General features: G+C 38.5%; 1 protein-coding gene across 18 annotated transcripts in view; it reads left to right on the forward strand.

The window, feature by feature from the left end:
* Nucleotides 1-15648, forward strand: part of ULK4 (unc-51 like kinase 4) — a 735705-nt gene that overhangs the window by 140822 nt on the left and 579235 nt on the right. For all 18 annotated transcript variants that reach the window (XR_012129586.1, XR_012129585.1, XR_012129584.1 and 15 more), the window contains one exon: nucleotides 854-961. Coding sequence is in view for 14 of the 18 variants with exons in the window: in XM_073232503.1 (XP_073088604.1) it covers nucleotides 854-961 (108 nt within the window). In the remaining 4 variants the exon portion in view is untranslated. The remainder of the gene's footprint in view (nucleotides 1-853; nucleotides 962-15648) is intronic.

Raw genomic sequence — 15648 nt, forward strand, 5'->3', positions numbered from 1 at the left:
AGATGCTCACCCCAACTAGTGTAATTACTATCTGTCAACATAGAAAGATGTTACAGAATTATTGCTTATATTCTCCATGCTGTACTTTCATCCCCATGACTAATTTATATTATGGTTAAGATTTTGTATCTCTTTATCTCCTTCACTTATTTCACCCACCCACCCCAACCTTTCCCCCGTGGTAGGCACCATATATATATTTTTCCATCTCAAAATAGGCCTGTTCTATGTGTATCAGTCTGAACCCATTCAGTCTGACTTCAGGGTCACACTATGATTTGACTAACTTGCATTCTGGTGTAAATTCTGGCAATGAGTGTGTGTGATTTTCTTGGTATGACTCTTAGGAGATTAACTAGATCTGATGAAGTATGCTGTTGAATTTCAATGTAGATTGTATTGAAATTTTGGTACTTAATATTAGAAGGAATCATTTAAAACTTTAATTAATGTAAGAACTTTTCAAAATGGAGGTGTGCTGGAGCATTTTAGGGACCCAGCATGGTAAAATCTACATTCAGATCCTGGCTGGCTGAGTGCACTGAATGGAGAATCGCTGGCGCTCTTACTTTGGTTAAGAGAACAACTGTTGCCTCCCAGGATCAGCAATACTGTGAAAGTTTGGTAACTGATAAATGCTATATGTATGTAAGTTTATTTCACTGAATATATTTTATCTTCATCTGTGAGAGTTACTATTTCTTTTTAAGAATCAGTAATAATTTGGAATTCAAAATAATTTGGAAACTAGTTCTTAAAAATGGAAGGTGAATTTTGTACAGTCTTGCCTTTTTCATATAGGTTTAAGAACTGAGAGATACATATAAAATAATATACTTTTTTCTCTTTTCAGGCAATTACTGTCTTAACTGAATTAATTAGGGAAAACTTCAGGAACAGCAAATTGAAACAGTGCCTTTTACCAACCCTTGGGGAGCTGATCTATCTCATAGCCACCCAGGTGAGACTGTCGGATTAACTCTGTTGCAGTTTGACATATTCTGACATATCCTGGCTGACAAGTATTAATATCCTTTAACAGTTTTTTGACTTTGCCCCTTAAAGCATGCCTAGGGAACTAAAGAGAATTTTTACCTCTGGAGGACAGAGGCTATCAGTGTCTTTCTGTCTCCCTATCTGTCATCTTCCCTCTCTCCCAGTGTCTCTTTTACTTTAGACTGCAGGAGAGTCTCAGGCCATATTTAAAACCAAAGGACCAAAAGTCGCCAAAGTACTTCTGAGGTTACTGTCACCATTGGCGTCTCCAGGCAAGAGGAGGCCATTGGTTCTCCCAGTGTAAAAGCTCTGTTTCAGTTTAAAACACTACTTTGTGATTATAGTTTGTACTATGGCCATGAGAATTTGTGACTGCAGAATATGACTTCTTACTTCTTAAGCTTTAATGTGGGACTGCTGGAGAATTCAACAAAGGAAGACAGTATTTCATTAATGAGGTTCTTAGAATATTACTGGACACATATTGATTCATTTGCTACTCAGAGTTTTTATAAGTACCTGTAACTTAATAAATTAATGAGGAAGTTCATTGGATTTCTGATGTTTTTTTTCATTTTTTCATTTTTTCAATTTTGGTGTCATTAATTTACAATTACATGAGCAACATTATGGTTATGAGACTCCCCCCATTATCAAGTCCCCCCCTCCAACAAACCTCATTACAGTCACTGTCTATCAGCATAGTAAGATGCTGTAGAATCACTACTTGTCTTCTCTGTGTTGTACAGCCTTCCCCGTGTCCCACCACCTACATTATGTCTGCTAAACTTAATGCCCCTTTCCCCCTTATCCCTCCCTACCCACCCATCCTCCCCAGTCTCTTTCCCTTTGGTAACTGTTAGTCCATTCTTGGGTCCTGTGTTTCTGCTGCTGTTTTGTTCCTTCAGTTTTTCTCTTGTTCTTATACTCCACTCACTTTCTAGATGAGTGAAATCATTTGGTACTTGCCTTTCTCCACCTGGCTTATTTCACTGAGCATAATATCCTCTAGCTCCAACCATGTTGTTGTAAATGGTAGGATTTGTTTTCTTCTTATGACTGAATAATATTCCATTGTGTATATGTACCATGTCTTTATCCATTCATCTACTGATGGACACTTAGGTTGCTTCTATTTCTTGGCTATTGAAAATTATGCTGCAATGAACATAAGGGTGCATATATCTTTTTAAAACAGGGATCCTGGATTCTTTGGGTAAATGCCTAGGAGTGGAATTCCTGGGTCAAATGGTATTTCTATTTTTAGTTCTTTGAGGAACCTCCATAGTGCTTTCCACAATGGTTGAACTAATTAACAATCCCACTAGCAGTGTAGGAGGGTTCCCCTTTCTCTACAACCTCACCAACGTTTGTTGTTGTTTGTCTTTGGTTGGTGGCTATCCTAACTGGTGTGAGGTGATATCTCATTGTGGTTTTAATTTGCATTTCTCTGATGATTAGTGATGTGGAGCATCTTCTAATGTGCCTGCTGGCTGTCTGAATTTCTTCTTTGGAGAAGTGTCTGTTCAGATCCTCTGGCAGTTTTTTAATTAGATTATTTCCTTTCTGTTTTTGAGGTGCATGAGCTCTTTGTGTATTTTGGATGTCAACCCCTTATCATATATGTTATTTATGAATATATTCTCCTGTCTTGTAGATTGTTTTTTTGCACTACTGATGGTGTCCTCTGCTGTACAGAGGCTTTTTAGGTTGATATAGTTTCAGTTGTTCATTTTTGCTTTTATTTCCCTTTCCCTGGGGAGGTATGTTAATAAAGAAGTTGTTCATGTATGTATTCAAGGGAGTTTTGCCTGTTTTTTTCTAAGAGTTTTATGGTTTCATGACTTAATTCAGGTCTTTGATCCACCTCGAGTTTACTTTTATGAATCAAGTTAACAGCCTCTTACATGTGGCTGTGCAATTTTACCAAACCCAGCTGCTGAAGAGGCTGTCATTTCCCCATTGTATATCCATGGCTCCTTTATCATATATTAATTGACCATATATGTTTGGGTTAGTATCTGGACTCTCTATTCTGTTCCACTGGTCCATGGGTCTGTTCTTGTGCCAGTACCAAATTGTCTTGATTACTGTGGCTTTGTAGTAGAGCTTGAAGTTGGGAAGCGAGATGCCCCCTGCTTTATTATTCCTTCTCAGGATCGCTTTGGCTATTCAGTGTCTTTTGTGCTTCCATATGAATTTTAGAACTATTTTGTCCAGTTCATTGAACAATGCTGTCCGTATTTTGATAGGGATTGCTTTGAATCTGCAGAGTGCTTTAGGCAGGATGGCCATTTGACAATACTAATTCTTCCTAGCTAAGAGCATGGGATGAGTTTCCATTTGTTAGTGTCCTCTTTAATTTCTCTTAAGAGTGTCTTATAATTTACAGGGTATAGGTCTTTGAGTTCCTTGGTTAGATTTATTCCTAGGTATTTTATTCTTTTTGATACCCTTGTGAATGGAATTGTTTTCCTGATTTCTCTTCTGCTAGTTCATCGTTAGTGTATAGGAAGGCAACAGATTTCTGTGTATTAATTTAGTATCCTGCAACTTTGCTGAATTCAGATATTCTAGTAGTTTTGAAGTGGAGTCTTTAGGGTTTTTTATGTACAATATCGTGTTATCTGCAAATAGTGACAGTTTGACTTCTTCCTTACCAGTCTGGATGCCTTGTATTTCTTTGTTTTTTCTAATTGCTGTGGCTAGGACCTCCAGTACTATGTTGAATAACAGTGGGGAAAGTGGGCATCCCTGTCTTATTCCTGATATTAGGGAAAAGCTTTCAGCTTCTCACTGTTAAGTATGATGTTGACTGTGGGTTTATCATATACGGCCTTTATTATGTTGAGGTGCTTGCCCTTTATGCCCATTTTGAGAGTTTTTATCATGAATGTACGTTGAATTTTGTTGAATGCTTTTTCAGCATCTATGTACATGATCATGTGATTTCTGTCTTCTTTCTGTTGATGTGGTAGATGATGTTGATGCATTTTCGAATGTTGTACTATCCTTGCATCCCTGAGATGAATCCCACTTGATCATGATGTATGATCCTTGTGATGTATTTTTGAATTCGGTTTGCTAATATTTTGTGGAGTATTTTTGGATCTATGTTCTATGTTCATCAGGGATGTTGGTCTTTAATTATCTTTTTTTGTGGGGTCTTTACTGGTTTTGGTATTAGACTGTTGCTTGATTCATAGAATGAGTTTGGAAGTATTCCCTCTTTCTCTGTTTTTTGGGAAACATTAAGGAGAATGGGTATTATGCCTTCTCTATATGTCAGATAAAATTCAGTGGTGAATCCATCTGGTACCGGAGGTTCTGTTCTTGGGTAGTTTTGTGATTACCAATTCAATTTTGTTGTTGGTAATTGGTCTGCTTAGATTTTCTGTTTCTTGGTCAGTCTTGGAAAGTTGTATTTTTCTAGAAAGTTGTCCTTTTCTTCTAGGTTATCCACCTTGTTAGCATGTAGCTTCCCATAGTATTCTCTCATAATTCTTTGTATTTCTGTGGTGTCTGTCGTGATTTTTCCTTTCACATTTCTGATTCTGCTTATGTGTGTAGATTCTCTTTTTCTCTTAATGAGTCTGGCTAGGGATTTATCTGTTTATTTTCTGAAATAACCAGCTCTTGGTTTCATTGATTTTTTTCTACTTTATTCTTCTCAATTTTATTAATTTCTTCTCTGATCTTTATTATGTCCCTCCTTCTGCTGGCTTTAGGCCTCATTTGTTCTTTTTCCAATTTCGATAATTGTGAATTTAGATTACTAATTTTGATTTTTCTTCCTTTTTTTAAATAGGCCTAGAGTGCTTTATACTTTTCTCTTTAAACTACCTTTGCTGCATCCCACAGAAGTTGAGGTATTGTGCTGTTGTTATTTGTCGCCATATATTGCTTGATCTCTGTTTTAATTTTGTCATTGATCCATTGATTATTTAGGTGTATGTTGTTAAGCCTCCATGTGTTTGTGAGCCTTTTTATTTTCTTTGTACAATTTATTTCTAATTTTATACCTTTGTGATCTGAGAAGTTGGTTGGTATAATTTTAATCCGTTTGAATTTACTGTGGCTCTTTTTGTGGCCTAGTATGTGGTCTTCTGGAAAATGTTCCATGTGTACTTGAGAAAAATGTGTATCCTGCTGCTTTTGGGTGTAGATTTCTGTAGATGTATGTTAGGTCCATCTGTTCTAGTGTGTTGTTTAGTGCCTCTGTGTCCTTACTTATTTTCTGTCTGGTTGATCTGTCCTTCGGAGTGGGTGGTATGTTGAAGTGTCCTAAAATGAATGTGTTGCATTCTCTATCCCCCTTTAAATGTGTTTGTATTTGTTTCACATTTGTCGGTGCTCCTGTGTTGGGTACATAGATACTTATAATGGTTATATCTTCTTGTTGGACTGACCATTTCATCATTATGTAATGTCCTTCTTTGTCTCTTGTTACTTTCTGTTTTGAAGTCTATTTTGTCTGATCCAAGTACTGCAAACCCTGCTTTTTTCTCCCTATTGTTTGCATGAAATATCTTCTTGTATCCCTTCAGTTTTAGGTTCTGTATGTCTTTTGGTTTGAAGTGAGTCTCTTGTAAGTAGCATATAGATGGGTCTTGCTTTTTTATCCATTTTATTACTCTGTGTCTTTTGATTGGTGCATTCAGTCCATTTACATTTAGGGTGATTATTAAAAGATATGTGCTTATTCCCATTGCAGGCTTTGTATTCATAGTTACCAAAGATTCAAGGGTAGCTTCTTTAGTATCTAACCATCTAACTTTAACTCACTTATTAGGCTATTACAAACACAGTCTGATGATTCTTTATTTCTCTCACTTCTTATTCCTTCTCCTCCACTCGTTATATGTTAGGTGTTTTATTCTGTACTCTTTTGAGTTTCCTTTGACTGCCTCTCTGGATAGGTGACTTTATTTTTTGACTTTAGTTAGCATTTTGTTCATCTGCTTTCTTTGCTGTGATTTTATTTTCTCTGGTGACATCTATTTAGCCTTGGGAGTACTTCTATCTAGAGCAGTCCCTTTAAAATGCCCTGTAGATGTGGTTTGTGCGAGGCAAATTCCCTCAACTTTTGCTTATCTGGAAATTGCTTAAACTGTCCTTCAAATTTAAATGATAATATTGCTGGATACAGTATTCTTGGTTCAAGGCCCTTCTCTTCCATTGCATTAAATATATCCTGCCATTGTCTTCTGGCCTGTAAGGTTTCTGTTGAGAGGTGTGATTATAGCCTGATGGGTTTTCCTTTGTAGGTGATTTCTTTCTCTCTCTCTGGATGCCTTTAATATCCTGTCCTTGTGTTTGATCTTTGCCATTTTAATTATTATATGTCTTGGTGTTGTCCTCCTTGGGTCCCTGGTGTTGGGAGATCTGTGGGTTTTCATGGTCCGAGAGAGTATTGGTCACACAGTTTTCTTAATATTCTTTCATTCCTAGAGATCCTTTTATCTCTGTCTGCCTCAGCTTCTCTGTATTCCTGTTAGCTGATTTCTATTCCATTAGCAGTCTCTTGCATCTCATCCAGTCTGCTCTTATGTCCTATTGATTGTTTCATTTCTGTTATCACCCTCCAGACTTCATCCCTTAGCTCTTGCATATTTCTCTGCAGGTACATCAGCATTCTTATCACTTTTATTTTGAATTCTTTTTCAGGAAGTATGGTTATATTGATCTCACCAGGCCCTCTCTCTGGGGTTCTCTGAGCAATTTTTGACTGGACCAGATTCTTCTCCCTTTTCATGCATGGAAGTGATTGCTGCCAGGTGGCGCATGTGTCAGCTGGAGGAACAAAGTCCCTTGCTGCTTGCTGGTCACCTTGCCCTTCTCTGCTGCCTTTCCTGGTTACCAGGAGCAGTTTCTAGGATAATTCCCTGAGCTGCCATTGGCTGGGTGGCCCTCTGTATAGCCTAGGGAACTGTGTGGGTTTGTAGACACCCTGGGGTTTTCTCATGTGAGAACGGTGCCCCTTTATGTCTTCCAGACCTTTCTCTGGCTTCCTCTGTCTGTGATGTGTAGCTGTGCACCGGCGCCAACTTCTGGGTCTGGCCAGTTAGGTTCATGCTGGGAGAAGACTGTGTGGTGGCCTCAGGCAAGGCTGCTCCCTGGCTGGTCTGCAGCAATTTCTGGTCAGCTGGTTTGCTTGCAGTGCTGGTGGTGGTGAGGGAATGACAGGCTGCTTATTGCCATGAGGGCCTTTGCAGCTGCATTGCCACCCAGAGTGTTAGGGCACCTGAAGTTCCTTAAGATTCCCAGCCTGCTGGGCTGAGTGTGCTGGGATGATTTTGTCCACGTGTGAAACCCTTGACTCTTTAAGACTTTTAAATTACCCACTTTTCTTTTTCACTGGGGAGCTGCGTGTGGGAACCTGCTTGCAGTGTTGGTCTTTCATTTTACTTTTCCATTTCTGTAATATACAGTATACCATGCAATGTGTGTCTGATGCAGATTACTAGGGCTGGTCATTTAGCAGTCCTATGCTTCCCCTCCCTCCCCACTCTGATTCTTTTCCTCCCCCTGGTGAGCTAGGGTGGGGTCAGTGCTCGGGTCCCGCCAGGTCACGGCTTTGTGTCTTACCGTTTTCATGAGATGCTGAGTTCTCGCTGATGTAGATGTAGCCTGGATGTTGTACTGTATCGTCTGGTCTCTCTTTTAGGAATAGTTGTATTTGTTGTATTTTCAAAAATATATGTGGTTTTTGGGAGGAGATTTCTGCCATCCTACTGATGCTGCCATCTTGAGCTGTTCTTTGCCCCATATTTCTGATGTTTTAGTTTTAGAATATGCGTAAATGCTATATAACTTCAGTATTCTTGGTATCTTAATTAAACTGACATTCTGGACAATAATAATGATAATTTTAAGACTACTATTATAAATGTTATGAAACATTGGTACCTAAGATCATTTAGCTCCATAGTTAGTACTGAGAGCTGGTACGGCATATTTCTCCTCCTTATTTTCATAATGTCTTGTCCAATTCTGCAAATCATTTCTTTTTTTTTTCTTTTTTTTTTTTGAGAGGGCATCTCTCATATTTATTGATCAAATGGTTGTTAACAACAATAAAATTCTGTATAGGGGACTCAATGCATAATCATTAATCCACCCCAAACCTAATTCTCAACAGTCTCCACAAATCATTTCTTTTTAAAAAATTAACTAGGGACCTAAGTAAGACAATACCAAGACACATAGTAATTAAAATGGAAAAGATCAAGGATAAGGACAGAGTGTTAAAAGCAGCCAGAGATAGAAATAAGATCACATACAAAGGAAAACCCATCAGGCTAACATCAGACTTCTCAGCAGAAACCTTACAAGCCAGAAGGAAGTGGCATGATGTATTTAATGCCATGAAGCAGAAGGGCCTGGAACCAAGATTACTTTATCAGGCAAGATTACCATTTAAATTGGAAGGAAGGATTAAACAATTTCCAGATAAGCAAAAGCTGAGAGAATTTACCTCCCACAAACCATCTCTACAGTCTATTTTGGAGGGACTGCTATAGATGGAAGTGTTCATAAGGTTGAGTAGCTGTCACCAGAGGTAATAAAACCACAGTAAAGAAAGTAGAACAGCTGATTACTAAGCAAATGCAAAATTAAATTAACTATCCCCAAAGTCAATCAAGGGATAGACAAAAAGTCCAGAATATGATACCTAACATATAAAGAATGGAGGAGGAAGAAAAAGGAGGAGAAACAGAAAAGAACCGTTAGATTGTGTTTGTAACAGCATACTACGTGAGTTAAGTTAGACGATTAGATAGTAAGGAAATTAACCTTGAACCTTTGGTAGCCACAAATCTAAATCCTGCAATGGCAATAAGTACATATCTTTCAATAATCACCGTAAATGTAAATGGACTGAATGCACCAATCAAAAGATATAGAGTCACTGAATGGATAAAAAAACAAGACCCACCTATACGCTGCTTACAAGAGACTCACCTCAAACCCAAAGACATGCACAGACTAAAAGTCAAGGGATGGCAAAAGATATTTCATGCAAACAACAGGGAGAAAAAAGCAGGTGTTGCAGTACTAGTATCAGACAAAATAGACTTCAAAACAAAGAAAGTAACAAGAGATAAAGAAGGACATTACATGATGATAAAGGGTCCGTCCAACAAGCGGATATAACCATTATAAATATCAATGCACCCAACACACGAGCACCAGCATATGTGAAACAAATACTAACAGAACTGAAGGAGGAAATACAATGCAATGCATTCATTTTAGGAGACTTCAACACCCCATTCACTCCAAAGGACAGATCCGCCAGACAGAAAATAAGTAAGGACAGAGAGGCACTGAACAACACACTAGAACTGATGGACCTAATAGACATCAATAGAACTTTACATCCAAAACCAACAGGATACACGTTCTTCTCAAGTGCACATGGACTGTTCTCCAGAATAGACCACATACGAGGCCACAAAAAGAGCCTCAGTAAATTCAAAAAGATTGAAATTCTACCAACCAACTTTTCAAACTAAAAAGGAATAAAACTAGAACTAAACTATACAAAGAGAGCAAAAAGGCTCACAAACATATGGAGGCTTAACAACACGCACCTAAATAATCAATGGGTCAATGACCAAATTAAAACAAAGATCCAGCAATATATGGAAACAAATGACAACAACAACACAAAGCCCCAACTTCTGTGGGACCCAGTGAAAGCAGTCTTAAGAGGGAATTATATAGCAATCCAGGCATATATACAGAAGGAAGAACAAACCCAAATGAATAGTCTAACATCACAGTTATCGAAATTGGAAAAAGAAGAACAAATGAGGCCTAAAGTCTGCTGAAGGAGGGTCATAATAAAGATCAGAGAAGAAATAAATAAAATTGAGAAGAATAAAACAATAGAAAAAATCAATGAAACCAAGAGCTGGTTCTTTGAGAAAATAAACACAATAGGTAAGTCTCTAGCCAGACTTATTAAGAGAAAAAGTGAATCAACACACATCAACAGAATCAGAAACGAGAAAGGAAACATCACCACGGACCCCACAGAAATGCAAAGAATTACTAGAGACTACTATGAAAATCTATATGCTAACCTAGAAGAAATGGACAACTTCTGAGAAAAATACAACCTTCCAAGACTGACCAAGGAAGAAACACAAAATCTAAACAAACCAATTACCAGCAAAGAAATTGAAGCAGTAATCAAAAAACTACCCAAGAACAAAACCCCGCGCCAAATGGATTTACCTCGGAATTTTATCAGACATACAGAGAAGACATAATATCCATTCTCCTTAAAGTTTCCAAAAAATAGAAGAGGAGGGAATACTCCCAAACTCATTCTATGAAGCCAACATCACCCTACTACCAAAACCAGGCAAAGACCCCACCAGAAACGAAAATTACAGACGAATATCCCTGATGAATGTAGATGCAAAAATATTCACCAAAATATTAGCAAACCATATTCAAAAATACATCAAAAGGATCATACACCATGGCCAAGTGGGATTGATCCCAGGGATGCAAGGATGGTACAACATTCAAAAATCCATCAACATCATCCACAACGTCAACAAAAAGAAGAACAAAAACCACATGATCATCTCCATAGATGCTGAAGAAGCATTCGACAAAATTCAATATCCATTTATGATAAAAACTCTGAACAAAATGGTTATAGAGGGCAAGTACCTCAACATAATAAAGGCCATATATGATAAACCCACAGCCGACATCATACTAAACAGCAAGAAGCTGAAAGCTTTTCCTCTGAAATCGGAAACAAGACAAGGATGCCCACTCTCCCCACTGTTATTCAACATAGTTCTGGAGGTCCTAGCCTCGGCAATTAGACAAAACAAGGAAATACAAGGAATCCAATTTGGTAAACAAGTTAAACTGTCACTATTTGCAGATGACATGATATTGTATATAAAAAACCCGAACGACTCCACTCCAACACTACTAGAACTGATATCAGAATACAGCAAAGTTGCAGGATACAAAATTAACACACAGAAATCTGTGGCTCTCCTATACACTAACAATGAACTAATCGAAAGAGAAATCAGGAAAACAATTCCATTCACCATTGCATCAAAAAGAATAAAATACTTAGGAATAAACCTAACCGAGGAAGTGAAAGACCTATACCCTGAAGACTATAAGACACTCTTAAGAGAAATTAAAGGGGACACTAACAAAGGGAAACTCATCCCATGCTCTTGGCCAGCAAGAATTAATATTGTTAAAATGGCCATCCTGCCCGAAACAATATACAGATTTGATGCAATTCCTACCAAATTACCAACAGCATTCTTCAGTGAACTGGAACAAATAGTTCAAAAATTCATTTGGAAACACCAAAGACCCTGAATAGCCAAAGCAATCCTGAGAAGGAAGAATAAAGTTGGGGAGATCTTGCTCCCCAGCTTGAAGCTCTATTACAAAGGCACAGTAAACAAGACAGTCTCGTACTGCCACAAGAACAGAGCCACAGACCAGTGGAACAGAATAGAGACTCCAGATATTAACCCAAACATATATGGTCAATTAATATATGATAAAGGAGCCATGGACATACAATGGGGAAATGACAGTCTTTTCAACAGATGGTGCTGACAAAACTGGACAGCTACATGTAAGAGAATGAAACTTGATCACTGTCTAACCCCATACACAAAAGTAAATTTGAAATGGGTCAAAGACCTGAATGTAAGTTGTGAAACCATAAAACTCTTAGAAAAAAACATAGGCAAAAATCTCTTGGACATAAACATGAGCAACTTCTTCATGAACATCTCTCCACAGGCAAGGGAAACAAAAGCATAAATGAACAAATGGGACTATATCAAGCTGAAAAGCTTCTGTACAGCAAAGGACACCATCATTAGAACAAAAAGGTACTCTACAGTATGGAAGAATATATTTATAAATGACAGATCCGATAAATGGTTGACATCCAAAATATATAAAGAGCTCATGCACCTCAACAAACAAAAAGCAAATAATCCAATTAAAAAATTGGCAGAGGAGCTGAACAAACAGTTCTTCAAAGAAGAAATTCAGATTGCCAACAGACATATGAAAAGATGCTCCACATCGTTAGTCATCAGAGGAATGCAAATTAAAACCACAATGAGATATTACCTCACAGCAGTAAGGATCGCCACCATCCAAAAGACAAACAACAACAAATGTTGGCGAGGTTGTGGAGAAAGGGGAGCCCTCCTACACTGCTGTTGGGAATGTAAATTAGTTCAACCATTGTGGAAAGCAGTATGGGGCTTCCTCAAAAAGCTCAAAATAGAATTACTGTTTGTCCCAGGAATTCCACTTCTAGGAATTTACCCTACGAATGCAGGAGCCAGTTTGAAAAAGACAGATGCACCCCTATGTTTATCGCAGCACTATTTACAGTTGCCAAGAAATGGAAGCAACCTAAATGTCCATCAGTAGATGAATGGATAAAGAAGAAGTGGTACATATACACAATGGGATATTATTCAGCCATAAAATGAAAACAAATCCTACCATTTGCAACAACATGGATGGAGCTAGAGGGTATTATGCTCAGTGAAATAAGCCAGGCAGAGAAAGATAAGTACCAAATGATTTCACTCATATGTGGAGCATAAGAACTAAGAAAAACTGAAGGAACAAAACAGCAGCAGAATCACAGAACCCACGAATGGACTAACAGTTACCAAAGGGAAAGTGACTCGGGTGGATGGGTGGGATGGGAGGGATAAGGGCAGGGAAAAAGAAAGGGGACCTTATGATTAGCATGTATAATGTGGTGGGGGGGCATATGGAGGGCTGTGCAACAGAGGGATGTAGTGATTCTATAGCATTTACTACGCTGATGGACAGTGACTGCAATGGTGTTTGTGGGGGGAACTTGGTGAAGGGGGGATTCTAGTAGACATAATGTTCTTTGTGTAATTGTAGATTAATGATAACAAAGTGAATAAAAAATATTAACCAGGGCGAACAATTTGGGAAGTACTGATATTTTTATGATTTTGAGTCTTTCCATATTTGGATTTATACTAAGTCTATGTATCATTTAAGAAAGTATTAGCATATTAAGGCTACTTTGTTATCCTATAAACAAAAAATGGCATTTCCATATATTTATGTTTTAAGAAATATTTTCATCCTTATTTCATTCTTTTCATAAAACTTTTGTACGTGTATCTTTCATTGAATGTATTCTTAGGTAATTTTATGTTTTGAAGAGACGACACATTCATTGTGGTAGACACCTAGATGTAAGGAAAAGTATACAGTGAAAAGTCTCTTCTGTTTTTGTCCCCATTTGCCTAGTTCCCCAGTAAATACCATAAATATATTTCCCTACTTAGGTTTCAGAGTTGTTTTTGTAGATTAGAAGTGTAGATATGTAGATTTTTATTTTGTCTCATTTGATGTAACAAGTTGCTTTTTTCACCTGTAAGTCATACTCTGTTAAGAACTGTATGTGGAGAGACATTGGAGCTCTTAAGTAGTACGGACGTATTTCTTAATCAGTAGTTAGGGTTCCCTCTCTGCCTCTTCTTCCACTGGAACTTTCTCACGTGTGCCAAGTTCTGTGAAAGGCAGTTTTCCTTGCAGTTCTTTGGCGCTGGGGTTGGAGAGTTTAATTTTGATTTGCTGTTACTTTGAGTTCCCCAGGCATTGACATCAGAGCTCAGATTTACCAGGCACAGCAGGCCTGTGGTGCAGAAGCAACCTGCAGTACTTGGGCTTGTAGTTATCTTATTTTTTGTGTTCTTGCAGATCTCTGATGGATTTTAAAGATGTTAGCATAAAACTAGCTGCCTTAATTAGAAGAGTGGCCAGGTGCCTAGCCTGCCATTTTATCAGGTATGAGAGTGTAGTCTGATTCTTTTTTTTTCTCCCCCCTTTTTCTTTTTACTCTTCCCTCTACTCCCAGTTTAATAGATGTGTGCTTGGCATACAATAAACTGCACAAATTTAGTGATTATAGTTTTTAAGCTTTGACCTCTGTGCACACCTCTGAAACAATCACCAAATCAAAATAGTGAATATATCTATCACCTTTTAATGCTTCCTGAGCACCCTTTGTTATTTCTCCCTTATGTCTCCTCCCTGTTTCCATGCAACCACTAATTTGCTTTCTGTCATGTAGACTAGTTTGCATTTTTTAGAATTTGACATGAATGAAATCATATAGAATCATAGTCCTATTTGTTTTTAACATTAGATCTAGGGAATCATTTTCCTTGATTCTTACTTAACTGAATGTAAGTTGGGCTACTTTAATAAAGGAGTGATTCTACAGGTATGGCATTTGACCCCATCTTATCACAGCAAGCCAGAAAAGGAAGTTATGTCCCTAGATCCACAAAAATCACCAACTTTCCATGAGATGAAGGCTTTTGTGGAATTGTCACTGAGTATTTGTAAAATCTTAAAATCTCAGGTCAGTGTTGACCGAGGGAGAGTGACATGAAGTGATAGGGTACAGAGACCCACACCTGTCCTATTGGCTCTCTGATGACACCCCAAGGGTACAATGTTGTTGACCTTGAGGACAGAGTGGAATTCTGCAGAGGATGTTATGAGGCAATATATTTATAGTTCATGTATTCTTTCGTTTGTCAAGGATACCTCCCACCTTGAATCAAGGTTCTTATTTTGTCTTATTTTGTCATTTTTTGCCCAGCCCATAACCCTCTCTCACCTGAGAGTAGTAAGAACTCCCAGATAGTCTCCTTGCTTTATTCTTATGTCCATTTAGGTCTGTTTTTCAGACATCAGCCAGAGTGATCTTGTTACAAACCATGCGAAAGACTGCAGTGTCCCTCCTCGGAGCCCTCTGGTCCTCTTTCCTTGAGTGCTATCGCAGCCATGTGCTCTGTGGGTGCTTGTGGGCTGCCTCCCCAGGATCTGTGTGACCTCAGCCCTCACTACTGTCCTACTGTCTCTCCTTTCAGCACCCTGAGCTCCGCACAGCTGCAGAACCACCACGCCACACTCCTGCCTCAACACCTGTGCACTTGCCATTCCTTCTCCTGGCGGTGTTGTCTTCCTAGATGTTTGCATGTTCTCTCTGCTCAAATGGACCCCTTCAGAGAGCCTTTTCCTGGCTTTGAGCAATATGAGATGGAGCCACCCAGTCTACAGTTTTCCTCAAATCCCTAACCCTGCCTTGTTTTCCTCTATAGAATTCATCACTTTCTTGACTTGTTTTATTTCTTTGTAATCTCTGTCCCCTTGAAGAACTATTAAAGCAGAAAACTTACCTGTCTTGTATAGCTGTGTGAGCATTGTTTAGAAGAGTTCCTGTCACACAGGAAGTGCCGTTCTTCATGCATGAACTGCATCAAGGCCAGTGGGACAAGAGGGAAGTGAGCCCAGAAGCGAGGCTGAAGTATCTGGCAGGGACATGGTCAGGAAGGGCTCCTTGGCCAAGCCGGATGTCTCCATCTTGATCCTGTGAACTAGGGGAAGTCATGAAGGCTTTTAAAGAAGGGTGTTGATGTCATCTGATATAAACCCTCAAAATATTACTCTGGGTTAAATGTGGGAAATAGATTGGAGAATTGTAAGAGACCATTCTGAGAATTTAAATAAGAGTAAATGAAATAGGAACAAAATTAGAAAGGAAAGGGTTGGGGAAGG

The sequence above is a fragment of the Manis javanica genome, chromosome 3 (assembly GCF_040802235.1).
Source record: "Manis javanica isolate MJ-LG chromosome 3, MJ_LKY, whole genome shotgun sequence".
In the NCBI taxonomy this organism is placed as follows: Eukaryota; Metazoa; Chordata; class Mammalia; order Pholidota; family Manidae; genus Manis; species Manis javanica.